Source organism: Simochromis diagramma, unplaced genomic scaffold (assembly GCF_900408965.1).
Source record: "Simochromis diagramma unplaced genomic scaffold, fSimDia1.1 OVJJ01000205.1, whole genome shotgun sequence".
Lineage (NCBI taxonomy): Eukaryota > Metazoa > Chordata > Actinopteri > Cichliformes > Cichlidae > Simochromis > Simochromis diagramma.
In genome coordinates, this window is record NW_024386782.1 from 5,772,685 (window position 1) to 5,793,616 (window position 20,932).

The window sequence follows — 20,932 nt, forward strand, 5'->3', positions numbered from 1 at the left end:
CTTTCTTTATTTCATCTGTTAAGGAGATCAGTCAGAGCTTTGACTCAGTCGTATGCTCTGATAATGTGAATGATGTTGGTCAAAATTTGTTCACCATCACTCATATTTCAGACACTGAAGTTGCTAAACTAATTACAGGTTTAAAACAATCAAAAGCACTTGATGTATATGGTATTAACACAAACTTCCTAAAGGAACATATGGATTTGCTTGTACGTCCAACAACTCATGTTTTGAATATGTCTTTCAAACACTCCATTGTTCCAACAGATTGGAAAATTGCTGCAGTTACACCAATTTTCAAAGCAGGTGTGAAGACTGACATGGCTAATTATCGCCCCATAAGCATACTCCCGGTCGTATCTAAAATAGCTGAGAAGTGGGTGGTTAAACTCCTCACTGCTCACCTAGAAAACACCCAACCCTCATTACATCCATTGCAGTTTGGCTTTCGGGCACATCACTCCACAGATACTGCCCTGTGTATGTTAGTGGAGAACTTGAAGAGCTTGCTAGACAAGAGTCCCTGTGTGGGAGCTGTATTTTTAGATCTGAGGAAGGCTTTCGACTCTGTAAACCATCAGATATTGTTGTCCAGATTGGCTCGGTTTAATATCTCCAGTCAGGCTCTTCAGTGGTTTGCCTCATATCTCTCACACAGGAAACAGTGTGTGGTGTTGGATGGGGTTAAATCTCCATATTTAGACTGTGATACAGGGGTTCCTCAAGGATCTGTTCTTGGGCCCTTATTGTTCTCTCTTTTTATCAATAACTTACCTGAAGTCTGTCCAAATATATTTACTCAAATGTATGCAGATGATGCAGTTATATATACGCAAGCAAATAGTGTCCAGCAGGTGGCAAAAGATCTTACAGCTGCTTTAGCATTAATGCATAGCTGGCTGGAGGACTCATGCCTAATGTTGAACACCTCAAAAACTGTCGGTATGTATTTTTCAAAACGCCCCTTAAACTTGAAGCAGTCAAACATATTCCTGGATGGAGTAGAGCTTGAATTAGCTCCAGAATTTAAATATCTTGGGGTCATTCTAGACCCAACATTATCCTTCAAGAGTCACATAAATAAAGTGTCCCAGGTACTTAAATTTAATAATCGAAATTTTAATCATATACATAATAATTTAAATATGAATGTTGCAAAAACTTATTTTTACTCAATGATCATCTCTCATATGGACTATTGTTTGACGTCCTGGTCACTTGCTTGTCCAACAACACTTAAAACTATTGAAAACATTTATAAAAGAAGTTTAAAACTACTTGACAAAAAACCGACTTCCCACCACCACTGTCATGTGTTAAAAAAACATAAATTACTGAACTTCAATAACTTAGTGAAACTTAAAAGAGTGAGTTTAATATATAAAGTCTTACACTCCCTTGCTCCACCACCACTAAAGCAGTTCATTAGGCATAAAGAAAGCTCAGACAGGACCACTCAAGCTACAATCCGAGGAGACTTGTTTATACCCCACAGACGGACAGCATTTGGGCAGAACGTCCTTTCTGTCCAGGGTGGCCATCTGTGGAACAGTCTTCCTCAACCCATTAGAGAATGCTCAACATTCAATTTGTTTAAGGCAAAGGTTAAAAACTGGTTATGGACAAATCAAGTGTGTGATCATGTATGAGTTGTATAGTTTTAATGTTTTATTTGGGAACAGAATGGTGTGTATGTGTAAGTTTGGTGATGGAGTTTTTATTATGAATGAATGATGAATTTTTATGAATTATTATGTCTATTTTTATGCTTAAGGACAACAGATGGAAATTAGCCCTTGGCTATAATCTGGTATGTTTACATTCATGTAAAAAAAATTTTTTACATTTATGTTCATTAACATGCATTGTCCTAAATAAATAAATAAATAAAATAAGCGTCACACTCGTGGAAGCCGGTATTCCCGCCTAAACGCCGTGCATTTATCGAGACTTTCGACCCCAGGTAGGCCAATTATGGATCTTCGTATCCACATTATGTCAGCAGCTATTCTGCACCGTGAACTATGTTAAAAACAAACACCGCTCACGCCTCACAGATGACAGCTTACAGTCCTGCGTAAAGATGAAAGCCCCGATTTGCAGACGCTGTGCGCAAATGTTCGGGACTAGAAGTCCCATTGTAAACATTTCACGGCAGACCCGACGATGTTTGCATGAACACGCTTTTCAGCATCTCTTTATTGACCACTTTACACACATGGTTGCTGTACGCATACAGCCGGCTGTAGCTTTTCAGCTCACAGCCCGACACATACCAACACAACAGCATAGATAGCACAGATGTAAAGGCGGCAAGGCGTGATTGCGGGTGCCGCTCAGGTGCGTCCGCCTCCCCTGCAGCGGCGCTGCAGACCATGCCCCGCCACAAACATTAACCAGGTAAAATACATATTTAGGCAGAATTTTGCAAATATCTATTTTTCATTTTTTAGCAGCATAGTGCTTTTTTTTCCCAGTTATTTTTTAAAAGTCAGGTCAAGGCTCCAAAAGCCCAAAGGCGATATAACAGTTTTTGTTTGCTACATGGATCATTTTAGTTCAGCTGGGTGTCTTTCCTTTTGTTATATTTCTTTAAGAGTTTAAAATGTGTTAATTACATAAATAAAATTTAATTTTCTCTGTAGCACTTCAAGGATTTCATAAGCAACACACCTTAGTTGTTCACACAAAGCATAAAGGTAAAAAACAATATATACAGTGGTATCTTCATTTTAGATGTCAAAAAGTATTTGCGGCTCCCAGTGTTTTCTTTTGCATGGAAACGGGGTCCAAATGGCTCTTTCGGTGTTAAAGGTTGCTAAACCCTGCCCTAGTTCTTCAGCAGCTTCACTGGTTGCCCAGAAGCCAGGATTTCCTATTCCCAGTTTGCAGTTCAAGTTGTGTTTTTCTTGTGTTTAGCATTTTTGTCACAGCAAAATAAATCTGCCTTCCTCAGTTAATCATTTTGAGTTTCAAATCTTGCATTTGGATCCTCCCTCTCCCTCCTACACAGCACTCACATGACATTAGGTGTGGAGGCAAAATTCACCTTCTACAATTTAAGCAACAAAAAATATTAACTTTTTAAAATTCTCTTTCACTGCTTGTGTTCTTCCTTTAAGGTGAGTAGATTCGGAAAAATTAGAATTTAGATGAGACTAACATTTGTACTCTCGTGTACTAATATTATTTTATTATCATTTCTATAAGGAGAGATCACTTGGAGGAATTGAACATGATTTATTGTGACAAAGAAATGAATGTAATTCGCGATAAGACTCTGATAAACCCCCCAGAGTCTAGACGCTGGAGGTGGTGGTGAAGATGAAGACTGAGGCTTGAATAGAGCTTTGGCCGAGGTGCCTGAGGTGGAGATGGGGAGGAGGTGGGTTACATGAAAAGAGACTCAGAGAAATCAGACATGTCAGTATTGAGATTGACAGCATGGGAAAGAAGCCAGGATGTAAAGAACAGAAATATCAATATTAATATTGCAAAAGGTTCAGTTACTTTTGCAAAGTTGCTTCACGGAGCTACTTTTTTACATTTATCTTACTTTTAATAGATTTCAGATCCTTTAATTTCTATTTTTACCTAAATAAAGAAGTTGGCTCAGTACTTTAACTTTTACTGGAGTATTTTTTTTAACGCAGGTGTCTGTACTTCTACTTAAATAAATAATGTCAGTACTTTGCCACTGCTCTGTTTTGTATCTTACACTGTGATTGATGTTACATGATCAATGATTTCCCCTCCCTTCAGGTGGAGTGGTGACTCCACTTTTGGGAGGACTATTACTTTCTGGGCATTTCTCCTCAAAACAAGTATATAGAATTCGATTTTAATTTAAAGGACCACTTTAAATGGCGAAGCAATAATATGACAGAGATCTTTAATTACATTAAGTGAGCCTACAGGGGTCGCTGAGAGTCAAAGAAACAAAGGGTCACAGCAAACATTGTTGCTTGCATAACATCGACATTTTCTTTCTTAAATGATATATCTGCACATCTGCATTACATAAATTTGTCTATTAAGCACCTACCCTATGTCACTCAAAGTACTGCTCATTGTATTGCATATCACACTAGTTTGACTCTACCTGGGATGCCAAAAAATGGGTGTTAATGGAATAATCTTCACGTGCCACAGAAAAGACACATTTTCCCATGAGACAGCAGAAAAGACAAAACAGATTCACTGGATTTAAGCAACATTTTAAAAAGAAGAAACAGAAAGTGATGGTGCAGCATAAAATACACATTTTTACACACATACATCCTTTAGTTGGCACATTAAACACCTGAAAAATAGATGTATATTGTTTCAAGAGAATATATAAAAGATGTAAATTCAAATGAAAGTTTTTACACACTGAACCAACAGTTCATTTGTGCCTGCTTAATGGATCAGTGTTCAGTTACTCTTAACAACAGAGCTCTCTGCTGTGAAAGCTACATTCTGAATAACAAAAGTCTTCTGACTGGTGTCTTTCTGTCTGTTCTTCCCGCACAGTTTTTCACAGCACAAAAGATTAAACAGATGCTTTTTCGAATCCTGCGAGATCAGATACAGCAGCGGGTTCATACAGCAGTGAGAATAGGCAAGCATTTCACAAATACGGTAGATGATACTCAAGCACTCCTGTGCCTTGCAACCTTTGGGTGTATAGACAGACTTGATTAAAAGCATAATATGGTATGGCCCCCAGCAAATGAAGAAAGCTGCAACAATACACAACAGCAAAGCTACAGTTCTGTGCTTCTTTTTCTTTAAACCTTGTAAAACTGTCTTGAGGATTGAAGAATAGCAAAAAAAAATAATGGCAAATGGGAGGAAGAATAGGAGTGATACTTGGAGATAACGGCCAAGCTGTTCATCAGATCCATCCTCACAATAGTTAAAATCATACCAGTTTACCACCTTTACTTTTATGGCTTCACTAAGGGATGCTGAGATGCTGATGACCCAGGCAGATATACAAGCACCGACTGCATACTTCTTTCTAGCATGGTTGCTCGGCCACTTGTGCAGCACCACTTTAATGAAACGATCCACTGTCATGGCAGTCAGCAGAATGACACTGCTGTACAGCCCAACAAAGAATGCGGCAGTCATAAATTTGCAGACAAATTCCCCAAAGACCCAGTGGTGTAAATGATCAACAGCCCAAAATGGAAGTGTGATGGTGAAGATCAAATCAGAGCAGGTCAGGTTCAGGATGAAAATATTTGTGACGCTTGTCAGTTTCTCGTAGATGAAGAGAACGCATAAGAGGAGACTGTTGCCTATGAGACTGATGATGAAGATCAAGATGAAGAGTGTCCCAGTTGAAATTGGAAAGTCAGTCTCACAAAGATAGGTAGCCTCATTGATTGTGAAGGTGTTTGCCATTGTTAATTTTCTAGAAAACATAAACACAAAGCTAATTTTTTTTCTCTAAAATGACACAAACGGTTGCTTTTAGTTTTAGTTTTTTCATGTTACATAAACCATGCATTCTAGTAAAGTACAAAATTAGAGGAGCAAACACAACAACTTACTTCAAGCATCTCTTGTCAAGTCTTCTGTTGAATTGAGCTGTGCTGACAAAGCTGTAATGTACTTAAACAAATCGGTGTTCCTCTTTTTGTTTCAAATTAAGTCAAAGATGCCTCCTTACCAAAGATCACTTTTTTTTTTTTTTTTTTAAAAAGAACCCATATGCAATCCTTTTCTCATAGTGAAACTGACAGTTGAAAATAAAACTCAAACTGTCAAGAACCATAGTTCAAGCACACAAGCTGGACCCAGAAGCAAACACAATACGCAGAGATGCACGCAAAATAAACTTTATTTCTGAACTAAGGGTGTCCCGGAATGGTCAAAGGAAAACACGCTGAGTTAATGTTAAAACAAAGGGACTGGGAGACAAACAACTCGGGAACGCCGTGATCAGGACCGTGGGAGGCTGCAACAGAAAAGGGAAGAGAGTTACTGGGGAGCGGGGAGATAACAGCATACACGGGGTAGAGTTATTTATCTTACGATCAGGGCTGGGCCGTGGGAACCGGAGGGAGGGGTGAGGGTCTGCGGGAGAGCTCCAGGGAGACGGAGGAGATGATGACCGGTGGTTTATTCGAACTCCAGGCGGGCAGGAGGACAGGCAGATGTAGGCTCAAACACACCGAGCGATAACCGCTGAATGGTGGCTAACGGACTGGCATGGAGCAGCTGGCTGAGCGGGGTTAAATAGTCCTCCTGATGATCACCTGGAATGGGATGCAGGTGTGGAGACGACAGCCACACCCGTAGTCGTGGGCATCCCATCTGCTCCTCAGACACCGGGCCGCGGACCATGACACAAACTGACTGTTTGGAACACAAATGTTTGAATATTTTTTCTCATACTTATCAGGGATATATAACGGTGCACAAACATGCTGCACAGATCAGAACACACATAAACATAGATGTATGATTGTTTTTTGTAAAGCATGAAAATGCTGACTATATAATTTTTATGTAAAAGCACAATACCAACCATTGTGTTGGTAAGAAAGTATTTCCTGCTGATAAAATGAAATGGATCCATGATATCATCAAAGTGGCAGATTTATGATATCTCTGATGGTATTCCCAGTGTAGGGAATCAACATCGAAAGTTTTCCGTTGTAAAACTGCACGGTTTTATAGCAAGAATAGATAACTACAAAAAACTACATGAAAGATACCAAACAAAGCACATCATATTACACATCAATTAACTTAGAGTGGTCCAGATATGCAATACAGAAGTCAGAGTTGACTATTAAGAATGCATGCAAAAAGACTGACACCATGTTCGCAGGTAATTCCCAAGTGAAACTAGATTTAAAAGAAGACTGAATTTCTCAAACTGAAATTTGAAATCAGAGCATGTTAACATATTAGACAAACAAAGAGAGAAGTCAATAAGCTGTTGATCAGTTCATGCATATAATTTAAATCATCAACTGAGAGTCAGCCTCTTCTCATACAGAGAGAAATACAAAAGCAGGAGTACCAACAATCAGCAACAAGATCTCAAACTGAGACCAAGGCAGCGGATAAATAAACAAAACCGTGACAGCTACAGAACTCCAGGTGTCCAGGTCTGACCAACAAAGTCACTGTGCCTTCACCCGAATTCTACTGACGCACACAAAAGTAAATCAAATGATCTGAAAATGAAAGTCTTAAATACCCACTATTTATTGCAGTAACAACCAAGCCCATGTTAATTATTCAGTTCATAATGGGAGACCTTTCTTTTTGCCTTTGTAATGAAATAGTAAAAAGAGTTCACTTTAATTTCACACCCATATAAGATCCAGAGTCATTTTTTCAAAAACATTTTCCTATAATTCTCTTTGAAACCTTTTAGATTTTAATTATTACATAAATCATTTCCCATTACTATGTTGTCACCTTACTCAAAAGAGATAAAATGCCACGGAGAGCTTACCGTGTGCTTGCACTCCATGTGACTTTAGGTACTGCTCAATGAGTCTCTCCATGATTGTGTTATTGCACTCATACTTGACCAGTCTGACTCTATCAGCAATCACAAAAATCTGCTGTCAGTGCATTTCTTTTCCAACCCAGTCTATCCTGGCATACCATAAGAACAGAGAAGTGAAAATAGCGTCAACCGATTCTAGCAACATTTTCTTTTTTACAGGCACAGCTGATTAAAGCGGTGAAATACACATCTTTACACACATAAATCTTTGACTTTGCACATTAAAAAATAATTTCAGGTGAATATATAAAAGATGTCAAATCAAATAAAAATAGTTACAGACTCAATTGGTGTTTAATTTCAACTGTGTATGTTTAATGGATGCAGTTCCAACTGAACAGCAGAACTCGCAGTTGTGCCAGAAGTGTTCTGGCCAGTGTCTTCCTCTCTTTTCTTCCTGCACAGTTTTTTACAGCATAAAAGATTAAACAGATGCTTACGCATCTTCTGTGAGAGCATACATAGCAGAGGGTTCATACAGCAGTGAGAATAGGCAAGCATTTCACAAATATGGTAGGCAACTTCTAACCTTTCCTCTGCCTTACAACCTATGGGTTTATAAAGAGATTTAATTAAAAGCATAATATGGTATGGCCCCCAGCAAAAGAAAAAGGCTGCAACAATACACAACAGCACAGCAACAGTTCTGTTCTTCTTTCTGTTCAAAGCTTGTAAAACTTTCATTAGGATGGCAGAATAGCAGAAAATAATGATGGCATATGGGAGGAAGAATAGCAGTGATACTTGGAGAAAATGTCCAAGCTTGTCATCAGATCCATTCTCACAATAGTTATGATTATCCCAGTTTACTGCTTTTACTTTAATAGCATCGCTCAGGGATGCCAAGATGCTGATGACCCAGGCAGCTATACAGGCACCAACTCCACACCTCTTCCTTTTAACTTGGTTGCTCGGCCAGTTGTGCAGCACCACGAGAATGAAACGATCCACTGTCATGGCAGTCAGCAGAATGACACTGCTGTACAGCCCAACAAAGAATGCAGCAGTCAGGAATTTGCAGGCAAAGTCCCCAAAGACCCAGTGGTGTAAATGATCAACGGCCCAGAATGGAAGTGTGATGGTGAAGATCAAATCAGAGCAGACCAGGTTCAGGATGAAAATATTTGTGATATTTTTCAGGCCCTCGTAGATGAAGAGAACACATAAGAGGAGGCTGTTGCCTATGACGCTGATGATGAAGATCAAGATGAAGAAAGGGCCAGTAAAAGTTGGAAAGTCAGTCTCACAAAGAAATGCAACATCACTCAGTCCATGGTCACTCATTGTGAAGTTGTTTGTCATTGTCTGTTTTCTAGAAAAAACATAAACACAAAACTAGATTTATAAAATGTATGTACATTACCTCTGCTTTTTCTATAAAATGACACAAACTGTTGAGTTTTAGTTTTCACCTTATGTAAGCAACAGGGATAGAGAAATCACTTACCCAAATCATCAGCTGTCATGCCTTGTGGTCAGTTGCATTGTGCTGGAAAAGTTGTGAAGTTCTTGTGTTAACTTACAGTTCCTCTTTTTATTCACAGTAATTCAGAGTTGCAGTAACTGTTTTTTCTCTTTTGCAAAACATATGAATATTGCTGATGATATTAAAATGTGATTATGAGGACAGTACCCAAAACTTGTTGGAAAGCAGTTATTTTCAGCTGAAAATTGGAAAGATACAGCAAACCTTCAAAAAACTGACAATGATAACCTAAAATATACTTCTAATAATATGTACAGCATATTCAGTAGGTCAATGTATTTTAAAATTGCTACAGCAGAATAACAATAAAAGGTCCCAATCATATGAACTGCAAAACCTGAAAATAACTTGATGAAACACAGCATACACGTCACTGTTATTAAACTAAAACTTCACGCTTTTTATCCTAAGTTACACTTTCCAGTAATTGTTACCCTCCCATATAAAAATGAAAAAAATAAATAAATAACCACCCCGTAGAATTGATAGTATGCATGCAATCTTAAGCTTTGGCTCTCTTCCAGAGGCCTGATAGTTTGAGGGTGTTGAGCAGTATCTTAGATGTTCCTATGTCTGCAATCTTCTGGACAAACACCTCTGATGTTGTGCTGGAATCTGCTGGAGCCAGTCTTCCAATTTCAGATTTATAGCTTCTAATGCTTCCTTTACCACTGGGACCACTTTGGACTTTACCTTCCACATCCCGCTGTTGCTACAGTCCCTTGTACATCTCTATTTTCTCATGCTCCTTCTTTCTGATGTTGTTGTCCGCTGGGATTGCCACATCTATCACAACCTCAGTCTTCGCTTCCTTGTCAGCCACCACTGTGGTGGTTGCTTGGCCAGCTGCTGCTTGTCTGTCTGAAACTGGAAGTCCCACAGGACATTAGCCCTGTTGTTCTCAACCACCTTTGTTGGTGTCTCCCATTGGGACTTAGGGACTTCAAGTCCATATGCAACTCAGATGTTCCTGTACATTATCCCAGCTACTTGGTTGTACCTCTCAGCGTAAGCTGTCCCAATTTGCATTTTACATCCTGCTGCAGCATTGATAATAAAGACCAGTTTATTAAATCCAGTATCCAAAATGCTGGTGCATGCTCATTTTTACATTTATTAAATCAATTTGATTGTTGGTAGTATCAATACCACTGCTGGTATCAATGCTAGCATGATAGGATCGATACTTTGTTTTGCTCCTTTACCTTTAGTGCGTTGCTCCCAGTCATCAGAAAGTTGACGTGTCTGTGCAAACGCCACTCCTCTCATCCTGCCTAACTTTGCGCCACCCCTTCTTCCCTGCTCCGCTATGTTTAGTTGTCTTGTGGTCAGGTGACTCAATCGCACAGAGCTGTAGTGAGTGAGAAAGCGCGGTATTGTGTAGAAGTACTTCACAACTGCAAATAAAAACACTGCGAACACAAATCCTGTACTGTGACAAACTAGTATAAATAAAAAGAGAGCTTTCACACAGAATGAGCAGCAAAAGAAACGAAGACAGGAGGAAGTAAATCCCTCAGACAGACCCAGACCACCAGCATACAGAAAAAGTCTAAAGACATTCCAGGTCTCCCAAAAACACAAGGATAGTTATAAGGCGTGGTCTTGTGTTCATTCATTATCATGAAAAGTAAAAATCACAGTGATTTTTTTAGCGGTTTTTAAAATGTGTTAATCTTGTAGATAATGACACACCACTCTCCCCTTCATAAGCTGCTTTTATAAGTTAAAAGTATTAGTATACTGGCCCCGTATTTACTTGGTATCACATCAAAACTTGCACAAATATCACACACCACTAGCAGAAAGTCTCAAACAGGCTACGCAGCTTTCAATGAGCAGACTGCCTGCAGGTGTATGACAGCAAGCCCAGAAACGCAGCTTCACAGGAGGGCAGAAATCAGTTGGGATCCACCCACCAAACCACCTGCAACGAAACACAGAGAAAGGTACAAAGACCTGCTGGCTCAACCCTGTTTTAATTAATCTTTGATTTTCATGCAGCTGTTTCTTTTATTTAACTATTAAATCATATTTAATAATGATAAATGTTAGAAATACAGAAATAAACAACTTGCAGTTATATGTAATAATATATTAACTCTAACATGATTATGAAAACTCAAGATGTTGTATTAGTGGTTAAACTGGTTAAATTAAGGACATTCAGCAACCAGTTGTTTTTTTGTTTTTTGGTTATTTGTTTTTCATACATGCTAATCTGATGGCTGAGTCTGCACCTGCTGAACTTGCCTGCTTTGTTGAACTGAACATGCAAGGTGTTAACACGCTGGATCAATCGTTGAGCCTTTTCTATTATCATGCTAAGTCACACTTCACTCTAACTGATCTGCACCAGGAATTTTGTCCAACATGATTAGAAAGAGAAAATTGATCTTTCAAGTCGACAGGTCAAAGTGAAATTTGCTTACTTACTTCCTAGTTGCTCGCTTGTTGAAAAAGAAAGTATGCTGTTAAGAAAATATTAAAAGGTATCTCTTTCATATTAAATAAACTTCCACAAGATACAAAAGTTAGTTTTATTTTTTTAAATCAAATGCATTGAGAATACTTTACATGAAATAAAATGTGAAAATAATCATGATATCAAATGTATAAAAAATAACTTTGAAAGTGATTTTTTTGACAACAGAAAATGTAACACATGTAATCATAGAGACCGATCTACAATATCACTTCTACAATGTACAGTATAATCAACAGATCATTTTGGAGTAGTAGAAGTATAAAATAGAAGATTCTGATCAGAAAGTATATACACACAGATAAAAACATTAAGAAAAGGTATTGAAACACAACACATTACACAATGTCAAAATGAAATTGTCACTTCTGTTTCTCTTTATATGATGGACACCTTTGCTGTAACTGGTAGAATCCCAGTCTAACCACAGAACACCCTGAATTTTCTGTGCATGAAGCAGCAGATGTAGCATTTGTCTTTCTATAAAGCTTGACTAATTGAGCTGTTTTTTATTTATTTGCCATTTTGTACCACTCTCTACCAAAGAGGTAAACTATGAGAATGTTGGCTTTCTTTGTCTTACCTGGCTCAACAAAATTGAAAACCCATGTGGGACATAACGAATATTACAAAGGTGGTTATCAACTTTCTCTGGTTGGGTATTCAGCGTGTTACCATGGTGATTTAGCCAGGTAAAAACAAAGTCACTTTCGTAACAGAAAACTCAGGTCACTAAGCCATTAATCTTGCTGTGTGGTACACCCCTTTGGCATCAACAAAGTCAGACTCTATCATTAATAGGTGCTGCCCATTTTTTGTTCTTGTTACTGTTGCTTGTACTATATTAAGTTCAGCTAATTTATCTAATCAAACCCTCAAGCATCTAGCTGTCTCATCCTAATGCATGCATGGTACAGTAAATTCAAATTTCTTCCTCATTTTGGAGAGGGATTAATGCCATTGGACTGTCAGTTTTAGTCTCATCTCTGCACAGTGATAATGTATTGCACGGCATGGGAAGATACCTCCTAAACCTTTGTACTCCTATTAAATGCACCAAAGGGATAAAGCAGCAGTAGATGTGAATGATGGGATGAATGATCAACCAAGCATATATCAGTTCATGTGTGTACTCATAAAAATCCAATAGTAGCAAAGACTGTATAAACATGTGGATGCTATAAGGGGCCAAACATAGAAAAGTACTGACAGTTATGCCTAAAATCAATTTTGAAGGCTGTTGTTGGCTGTTTATCCTGCCCTGCTTCGCCATTATCCATGTGAACATAACAGAATGAAGTGATAAGGACAGGAATGAGAAAGAAAAGAAAAATCTGTGTGTAGATTTCAGTGAGTTTCATGGTTAGTGACTCCACCAAATTTACACACACTTTCATGTCAGCGATTTCGATGACTCTACAACTCACAGACAGTTTAATGCTTGCAGCAGCACACACCAGCCACATCACAATGCTACCTATGAGAACACCATATTTTGTTAAGGCCTGTGCAGACAAGCACCAAGGCTGAACCACAGTAACATAAGAATGCAAAGACATGGCAGTGAGGATCACCACGGCGGTGAACAGTCCCAGAAAATAAATCCCTACACCTACTCCGCAGGCCCACTCTCCAAAGACCCACCCATGGAGTGCATTACAGGCTGCAAAAGGCAATGTCACAGTGATGCAGAGGTTTGAAACTGTGAGCTGAAGAAGTAAAATATCCGATGTGATCTTCCAAGCTCGTTCCGTCCAGAGGACCCACAGCAGGAAGCTGTTTGCAGGCAGGCTGATGCAGAAGACGAGACTGTTGACAGCAGCAGGATAGTAAAGTTCTGATATCTTAATGTCATACTCGATCTCGCTGCTGTGAGTCTCATTAAAGTGTATGTAATCATAACTGTCACTGTCCAAGGCCATGATTTACTTGTTTAAGTCTTGGGAGGGAAGTACTGTTGAGAAAATGAAAAAAAAAATCTTATACTGTGAAGATGATTTTTTTATTTATTTCTTTATATATAGTAACATAATTAATGCATTTTGGTACAAATATGTTAGTCAAGATGAAAACTAATGCAGTTTAGAACCAATGATTATAAAGTTGAACAGCATAATATTCATGCCTTCAACAGCATTCAGGAAAAATTAAATGTAGAAATGTAAAAAGAATGATATAACATCATAAATCTATGAATGGCAAATAAAGCAAGTCCACGGGGGTTATTGTGAACCAGTGAAGAAAATGGTCAAAACATATAATGTTGCTTGCATAACAGCACTGCAGTTTTATTTAATATTCCCTGGTTAATTCATATCGCAGTAATATCAAATTCCACTCCATATTCCTACATTTCCTGTATTTCTGTCACAACATTTATTTTTGTTAATAATAAATAAATAATACTTTATTATTGTTATTATAATAAATAATAAATACTAATATTTTATTATTACATGAATCATTTCTTATGAGTATTATCACCTAATTCAAAAGAGAAAAACAGCCAAGAAGAGCCTACCTTGTGCATGCACTCTGTGTTTCCCTCACTGATTGTGTTAATACACTTACACTTCGTACTAATATGACCACAGAAATTTGCTTTCATTGCATTTTTTCCATCTAGCCTATCATGACATGTGCAGAGAGAAGAGAGAAGTGAAAACAGCTTCACTGGATTTCAGTAACATTTTCATTTCATTTTCTTTTTTTACAAAAACAGCATTGCTTGTAAAAGTGCAGTAGAAAACAGATTCTTACACACGTACATTTTGCTTTTACTTGGCACATTAAAATTAAAAATGCATGTAATTTGTATTTAATTTCAGGAGAACATAAAAAAGATGTCAAATTAAATAAGAATATTTACAGATGTTTAACTTCACGAGTGGCTGTTTAACTGATCGTTGTGCAGTTCCAAGTTTATAGCAGAACTCGCAGCTATGAAAACTGCTTTCTGACTAACAGAACTGAGAGCTGTGTCTCTCTCCCTGTTCTTCCTGCACAGGTTTTTGCAGCGCAAAAGATTCAACAGATGCTTTCGCATCTTCTGTGAGAGCATATATAGCAGAGGGTTCATACAGCAGTGAGAATAGGCAAGCATTTCACAAATATGGTAGGCAACATCTAACTGTTCCTCTGCCTTACAACCTATGGGTTTATAAAGAGATTTAATTAAAAGCATAATATGGTATGGCCCCCAGCAAATGAAGAACGCTGCAACAATACACAACAGCACAGCTACAGCCCTGTTCTTCTTTCTGTTTAAAGCTTGTAAAACTGTCTTGAGGATGGCAGAATAGCAGAAAATAATGATGGCATATGGGAGGAAGAATAGCAGTGATACTTGGAGATAATGTCCAAGCTTGTCATCAAATTCAGGCTCGCAATAGGTAACATTTTCCCAGTCTACTACTTTTACTATCATAGCATCACTAAGGGATGCTGAGATGCTGATGACCCAGGCAGCTATACAGGCACCAACTCCAGACTTCTGCCTTATAGCATGGTTGCTTAGCCGGTTGTGCAGCACCACGGTAATGAAGCGATCCACTGTCATGGCAGTCAGCAGAATGACACTGCTGTACAGCCCAACAAAGTATGCAGCAGTCGCGAATTTGCAGACAAAGTCCCCAAAGACCCATTGTTGTAGGTGATCAACAGCCCAGAATGGAAGTGTGATGGTGAAGATCAAATCAGAGCAGACCAGGTTCAGGATGAAAATATTTGTCATTGTGTTCAGTTTCTCGTAGATGAAAAGAACACATAAGAGGAGACCATTGCCTATGACACTGAGGATGAAGATCAGGATGAAAAGGGGGCCGGTGATGTTTGGAAAGTCAGTCTCACAAAGAAATGCAGCATCACTCAGTCCATGGTCACTCATTGTGAAGTTGTTTTCCTTTGTCAGTTTTCTAAAAAACAAAAAACAAAAAACTAGATTTTTAAAATGTAATTAAAGACGTTAACTGAGCAGTTCTCTATTAAATAACAGAAATTCTTTATTTTAGTTTTAATCTTTGTACATTATGTTAGCAAGTGGGAGCAGCCAGTTGAAGTCCAACTTAGGAGAAATAATACAGCAACTTACCTCAAAAATCAGCTGTCAACTCTGGTGTTGAATTGCGCTCTGGTCAGATAGCTCTGATGGTCTTGACTAAAGTAACAGTTCCTCTTTTTGTTTCACATTAAGTCAGAGAGGCCGTCTTAACAAAAAAAAAAAAAAAAAAACATGCCCAAAAACCATGGGCAACTTGTTTTTCTGCATTGAAAATCCAACTTAAACAAAATTAAAAGTACATTTTAATATTTTCCCATAGTTTTATTAAAAATGTAACGGACTACAAGCATGCAGCACTAGCCAAAATGAACACAAAAATAACTGCATGTATTATTTTGTTTATTATTTTGTAAAGCAAAAGAATAATGCTGATGGTATTAGAATATGAAAATAAGCACAATAAGCACAATACCCAATACTCTGTTGGGAAGAAGTTATGTTCTGCTGAAAACTGGAAAGATATATATTTTTTAAAATTATTAACATGGATAATCAAAGTGACATATATATATATATATATATATATATATATATATATATATATATATATATATCTGTAATGCCATGTACAGCATAATCAGCAGATCTAAACACAAATGAAATTGCTACAGCAATAAAAGGTTCTTTGATCATAGAAGAGTTTGGTCAGAAACTATAACCACAGATAAGTACATGAAGCAAACTTGATTAAACATAACATATTACAACATATTACAAAATATTACAACATATTACACACCATCGATGTTAAACAGAAGTTTCCCACTTTTCTATTCTTCTTGTTTCAGTTGCACCTTTCCAGTAAATTACACGACTAGACTCTGACCCCAGAACAACTTGAAGTCTTTATGATCCAATCATCTGAATGAGGCTATTTGAGTTACGATCATAGGTTTGGCAGGATGAACAGCTCTATAATATTTTACTCAGACTTTGCATTAAAAAGTCAGTTTCTGTTATTAGTAACTGCCAATCATTTCAATTTGTGCTTTTTTTTTATACCATTATCTGTAAACTCCAGAAACATAAGTCTTAATCCCAGATATCTCAAAAAGTTTCTGAGACAGTCAAACCAGCTCTTCTGGTTTGAAATCATATAGACCACACTCCATTATGATGTTTATGATGACAATAAACCTCTTGAATATGTGTGCATACTTTGATCACTGATGGCTAAAGACATTAGGAAACCAAATGCAGTTTCACAAAGAAGTAGCAGGTTATGTTGCTCAGTCTATTTTTGGCATTTTATTTTTTATTTAATGTTATTTAGTGAATGTTAATATAAACATATTTGTCTGAATAATAAATGGCAAGCAATAATCTGATGAAAATAAGCCGTTATGCTGCATTGATATAGGTTACTGATCAGTAATTTTAAAGAAGAGTCAGAAAATGGTTGTAAAAAGCACCAACATTGGGGGAAATCATTTTGGAAAAACATATTGGCAGTTCATTCCCAAGTGAACCCAGATTCAAAAGAACAATGAAATCCGTTTGAGACATTTTGAGAATCAACTATGTTAATGAACAAGATGTATTAGTTCTGTTTTTTTACAATATCAAGGTACCTGTGACAACTCTTCACCACTTGTTATCGATATTATTGTGTGCCGGTTTTGTCTGTTGCGAAAGCTGTTATTGTTTTTTTTGCGGCCCAAGCTCTTTAGCATTTTCTTCAAATGGGTTTTGAATTTAACCCCCACAAACACATAAAACACGGGGTTAAGGCAGCATTGTGAAAAGGCAAAAAGTCGAGTAATCTCAAGCGCATAATCCAGATTTTTGCTATATTGACAATCTTCCCCTAATGAGTCACTTTCTCTGGGCCAGTAGGAAAAGGACTGCAGAAATATCACTAAATTGTAAGGTACCCATCCAACAAGGAAAACAACCATGAGAATAAAAATTAGTTTCAAAGTTTTGTTTCGTCTTCTTTGCACAGGATGAAGCAACCTGCACATGATATGAGTGTAGCAAAACATGAATACCACTGAGGTAATTAGAAAGAGGATGTTTTGCTGGTAGATTCCCCACAGGCTCCAATAAGAATCTGCATATACACAGTACTTTGACTCTGCAACTTTGGTGGAAGCAAAAGCTAGACTGGAAACCAGGATGCTAACGACCCAAATGATCGCAGATGCTACAATACTGTAATACCCTGTGGTGGAAACAATGTCAGACAGAGGATTTATAACAGCTATATAGCGGTGAGCAGTCATCAGGATGAGGAGGATACCGCTGCTGTAGAATCCAAGGCAGAAGATAAAGTTCACTATTTTGCATGCATGCTCCCCTAAGGTCCATCCGTGCATGTTGTAGTAGGCCCAGAAGGGCAGAGAAGCTGTGAAGAAGAGATCTGATACAGCCAGATTCAGGATGAAGGTGTTGGTGAGGGATTTCAAATTCTCAAACTTGACCAGCACCACGAGGACCAGGATGTTGCCAAAGATGCTGAGAATCACCACAATGGAGAAAAAGACTGGAGTGAAGATCGCTCCAAATTGGATGACACCTGTTTTGTTGCAAAGTTCATCGTAGTCATAATCATAGGGGTACGAGGTTGAGTCAAGGCTGGTGCTGGTAGTATCTACGTTATCCATTGTATCCACTTTCTTCCAGCATAAAGAGAAATTTAAAAAAGACTGTTAGACAGGTAAATCAAGTAGGTCAAATTTCACAGTCTTACTTAAGGACTTATAATATTATAAACCTTTGTTAGACAAGGCTATCTAACAAATATTAGCTAATGGTCATTGACTCTGTATTTGGATGCATATCTCACTTTTCTCACTCACTCTCTATTATAATATTTAACCAAGAATACATTTTAAAAGTTATTTATATTTATGGACTTAAAAAAATGTATTTATGTAGTATATTCAATGCACTGATTTGTGTTTTTTGACAGGATTTTATCAACGAAAACATCAAAGAAGAAATGCAGCAAACCTAGAAGCTAGCAAATAAAAACTAATCAAGGACTGTTTGTGACTGAGCCACTTTTGTGTATATTTAGTTATTGCAGTGGGTACAAACTGGCTTGGAGAAACATTGCAGGTTGAGAAGGTACAGCACATTGTGAATTGCCTGACCAAACAGTCTGGTAGAGAACCTTAGAGAAGATGAAGGGCTCAAAGCTTTAAACATAAACCAAAACTTACTTTACCTTTTCACCCTGACTTTTGACTGATTATGCACTATGGAGAGCAATTAGAAAGCAAAAGAAAATAATATAGTATGTGTAGATTATATTATTTAAGTTTATTTTCTATATTTTAGCTCATATTTTTAGCTGTTTTGCTATTTCTTATTTTTACTAAGTATTTTTTTTTCAGTTTTCTTATCAGATTATTAGGCATACACACAAAAGGTGATTTTTGTTTAAAGTTTGATTGACTAATTGGTAATTAGAGATGCACTAATCGACCAGTCAGGAAGAGGAGCCATCTGATTGTCAGAGTTCTCTGTCCTGAGCAGTAAGTCAGCCTCCCATATGTCTGACTGTGAACTTCATTCCAAGTGTCATTCAATTGTGCACAGATACTCACAGGTGCATACTAATGTGTCGTTACCATGGAAGCTCCTCACTGTGAGTGAAGACACAAAGTTGAATTTTGTTTGTTTATGCCATCAAGTACAGGTTTTAGAAATAAAACTGGAACATGAAAAATTGGTACTGAGAGACACTTACAAAAAATTGGAAATTGGAATTGACTAAGAAAATCAATACATCTTTAATGTTGATCAATATGTAAATGTTGGAATATTGCAAGTAATCAGGATTGGTATGGTTATTAGATGGCCTGTTCTTTAAAGCATCTGTAATTTCATGTTTTATGAAAGCCTTGTGATACAAGGCTTATGTTAACACAAGAAGTATCATGTAGAAAATGAAATAAATCATATCAGAATCGGGGTGTAAAGTTAGTAAATCGAAGTAAATATTACCTTACCACACAGAATAAAGATAAGCTACTCCAAGAAGTTTTGTAATTTGAGAAAAAGGAAATTGTTTTGTGTTGCTAGTATAATTTGCTTGAGAATTTTTTTGCAAAAATCCATTCTAAGTAATAAGTAGGATTTTTTTGAAAACATTCTAATTAAAACGTAGAGTTCTAGATTTATTTATGTCAATGCAACTCAGTTTGTTCAGTGAATATAAGATAGCATTAATGATCATAAAAGGGGGGAAAGCCACAAAAAGGCTACATACATTCATTGTGTGCAGTGCACAAAGTGCTGTTGTGTGTCATTGTTTTCAATTTTCTCCATAGTTTCCTTAATCAGTGTCCAGGTTTTCACTAAATCAAATGCACAAATTAATCAAAATGTGTGCACAAATCTGCAATAGCAGTCACGCCTGAAAAATGTTCCCACTCTGTAAACATTGATTGAACCTGCACACACTCTAAACTTTAACGTCACTTTCAGCAAAGGTCAACCTTAGACTTTGACTGAAATGAAAGAAAATCAAAACTATACTGTACCTGCACAAAGGGGGTCTGCACACCAGGGTCCTCAGCAGGGTTGTTAGCGAAAGGTTGGTGAGGGTGGTTTTGAATATCACAAAGGTGAACAGAAACTACGCATTTTTTTCAGTTCATCCAATAAGCAGAGATTGTGGGACTTGTGTTTCACATGTGATGAAGACATGTTCCCTGTAACTGAAAACACTTAGTGGTGTGTGCAGGTTTCATTTGTAAATGTGTGTTCTACCTGTAACTGTTTATTGAGAAACTTTCATTACTGCAGATAAACCAAAGACAATGAAAAGAGCCGATAGGGAAGAGATATCAAATCAGTTTTCCAATGCATCAAAGGTAGTCCTTTTACAATAAATAGACATTCAGGAAGTGCTGTTGCCTTAGCTGGATGATTCTAAATTGCCCATGTAAGAATAGTGAGAATGAGAATGTGAATGTTTGTCTGTCTGTCTGTTAGCCCTGCATGAGACTGGCGACCTGTCCAGGGTGTAGCCTCCCTGTCCTCCTACTGTAGCTGGGACGGGCTCCAGCCTCCTCGCGACCATGATAATCAGATAATCGGAAGATAATGGATGGATGGATGGAAAGAAGTATGTGTCTAATTTATTAATATGTAACCCTTAGTAAACACAAATTACATTTGATGTCACTTCATGGCTGTTATTTAACCTACCTACCCTAGATGCTGAGTGTTAAGAAAAGTCTGAGCAATAACTAGAACAGAAAAGTCAATAATGTGAATAAATGCACACTGATTTTGTGCGTGCTTGTTTGAGGGCATATGTCTGTGGTCACTTTGGTATTTTTATCCTTATGAGACTGCTAAACTAACAACAAGAGCTTTTTTTTCTAAATAAATTCAGATTCAGACCTCTTTGTGTACCCC

General features: G+C 37.5%; 4 protein-coding genes across 12 annotated transcripts; all 4 read right to left on the reverse strand.

Moving 5' to 3' along the window:
- Positions 1-2,779: 2,779 nt before the first annotated feature.
- LOC120725531 (chemokine XC receptor 1-like) lies at positions 2,780-5,738 on the reverse strand. Its single transcript, XM_040018530.1, has 2 exons — positions 5,547-5,738; positions 2,780-5,407 (listed from the first exon to the last, which is right to left on the reverse strand). The coding sequence occupies exon 2, from the start codon at positions 5,395-5,397 to the stop codon at positions 4,420-4,422; it is 978 nt and encodes a 325-aa protein (XP_039874464.1). The 5' UTR covers positions 5,398-5,407; positions 5,547-5,738; the 3' UTR covers positions 2,780-4,419.
- Positions 5,739-5,818: 80 nt separating this feature from the next.
- LOC120725514 (chemokine XC receptor 1-like) lies at positions 5,819-10,916 on the reverse strand. 6 transcript variants are annotated; one of them, XR_005694134.1, is made up of 5 exons: positions 9,607-10,210; positions 9,159-9,189; positions 8,973-9,014; positions 6,031-8,837; positions 5,819-5,953 (listed from the first exon to the last, which is right to left on the reverse strand). XR_005694134.1 is itself a non-coding variant. In XM_040018509.1 (2 exons), the coding sequence occupies exon 2, from the start codon at positions 8,825-8,827 to the stop codon at positions 7,826-7,828; it is 1,002 nt and encodes a 333-aa protein (XP_039874443.1). In that variant the 5' UTR covers positions 8,828-8,837; positions 8,973-9,143; the 3' UTR covers positions 5,819-7,825. The 6 variants fall into 6 exon arrangements, 1 of the variants encoding a protein (XP_039874443.1); XR_005694135.1 differs by lacking the exons at positions 9,159-9,189; positions 9,607-10,210 and adding an exon at positions 10,217-10,916; XR_005694136.1 differs by lacking the exon at positions 9,159-9,189 and having other exon boundaries at positions 9,705-10,210.
- Positions 10,917-11,692: 776 nt separating this feature from the next.
- On the reverse strand, positions 11,693-15,679 carry LOC120725571 (chemokine XC receptor 1-like). 2 transcript variants are annotated; one of them, XR_005694145.1, is made up of 3 exons: positions 15,587-15,679; positions 14,018-15,410; positions 11,693-13,450 (listed from the first exon to the last, which is right to left on the reverse strand). XR_005694145.1 is itself a non-coding variant. In XM_040018610.1 (2 exons), exon 2 carries the CDS (start codon positions 15,380-15,382, stop codon positions 14,378-14,380), a length of 1,005 nt encoding a protein of 334 aa, XP_039874544.1. In that variant the 5' UTR covers positions 15,383-15,410; positions 15,587-15,679; the 3' UTR covers positions 13,555-14,377. The 2 variants fall into 2 exon arrangements, 1 of the variants encoding a protein (XP_039874544.1); XM_040018610.1 differs by lacking the exon at positions 11,693-13,450 and having other exon boundaries at positions 13,555-15,410.
- Positions 15,680-15,797: 118 nt separating this feature from the next.
- Positions 15,798-20,261, reverse strand: LOC120725553 (chemokine XC receptor 1-like). 3 transcript variants are annotated; one of them, XM_040018590.1, is made up of 3 exons: positions 20,050-20,092; positions 19,111-19,149; positions 15,798-18,174 (listed from the first exon to the last, which is right to left on the reverse strand). In XM_040018590.1, exon 3 carries the CDS (start codon positions 18,160-18,162, stop codon positions 17,119-17,121), a length of 1,044 nt encoding a protein of 347 aa, XP_039874524.1. In that variant the 5' UTR covers positions 18,163-18,174; positions 19,111-19,149; positions 20,050-20,092; the 3' UTR covers positions 15,798-17,118. The 3 variants fall into 3 exon arrangements, with proteins under 3 accessions (XP_039874524.1, XP_039874532.1, XP_039874515.1); XM_040018598.1 differs by lacking the exon at positions 19,111-19,149 and having other exon boundaries at positions 15,798-18,170; positions 20,050-20,261; XM_040018581.1 differs by lacking the exon at positions 19,111-19,149 and having other exon boundaries at positions 20,050-20,246.
- Positions 20,262-20,932: the final 671 nt, after the last annotated feature.

What these genes read in the sequence shown, in the direction of transcription:
- LOC120725553 (XM_040018598.1), bottom strand. Translation starts at nt 18,162, where the DNA reads ATGGATAACGTAGATACTACCAGCACCAGCCTTGACTCAACCTCGTAC.
- LOC120725531 (XM_040018530.1), bottom strand. Translation starts at nt 5,397, where the DNA reads ATGGCAAACACCTTCACAATCAATGAGGCTACCTATCTTTGTGAGACT.
- LOC120725514 (XM_040018509.1), bottom strand. Translation starts at nt 8,827, where the DNA reads ATGACAAACAACTTCACAATGAGTGACCATGGACTGAGTGATGTTGCA.
- LOC120725571 (XM_040018610.1), bottom strand. Translation starts at nt 15,382, where the DNA reads ATGAGTGACCATGGACTGAGTGATGCTGCATTTCTTTGTGAGACTGAC.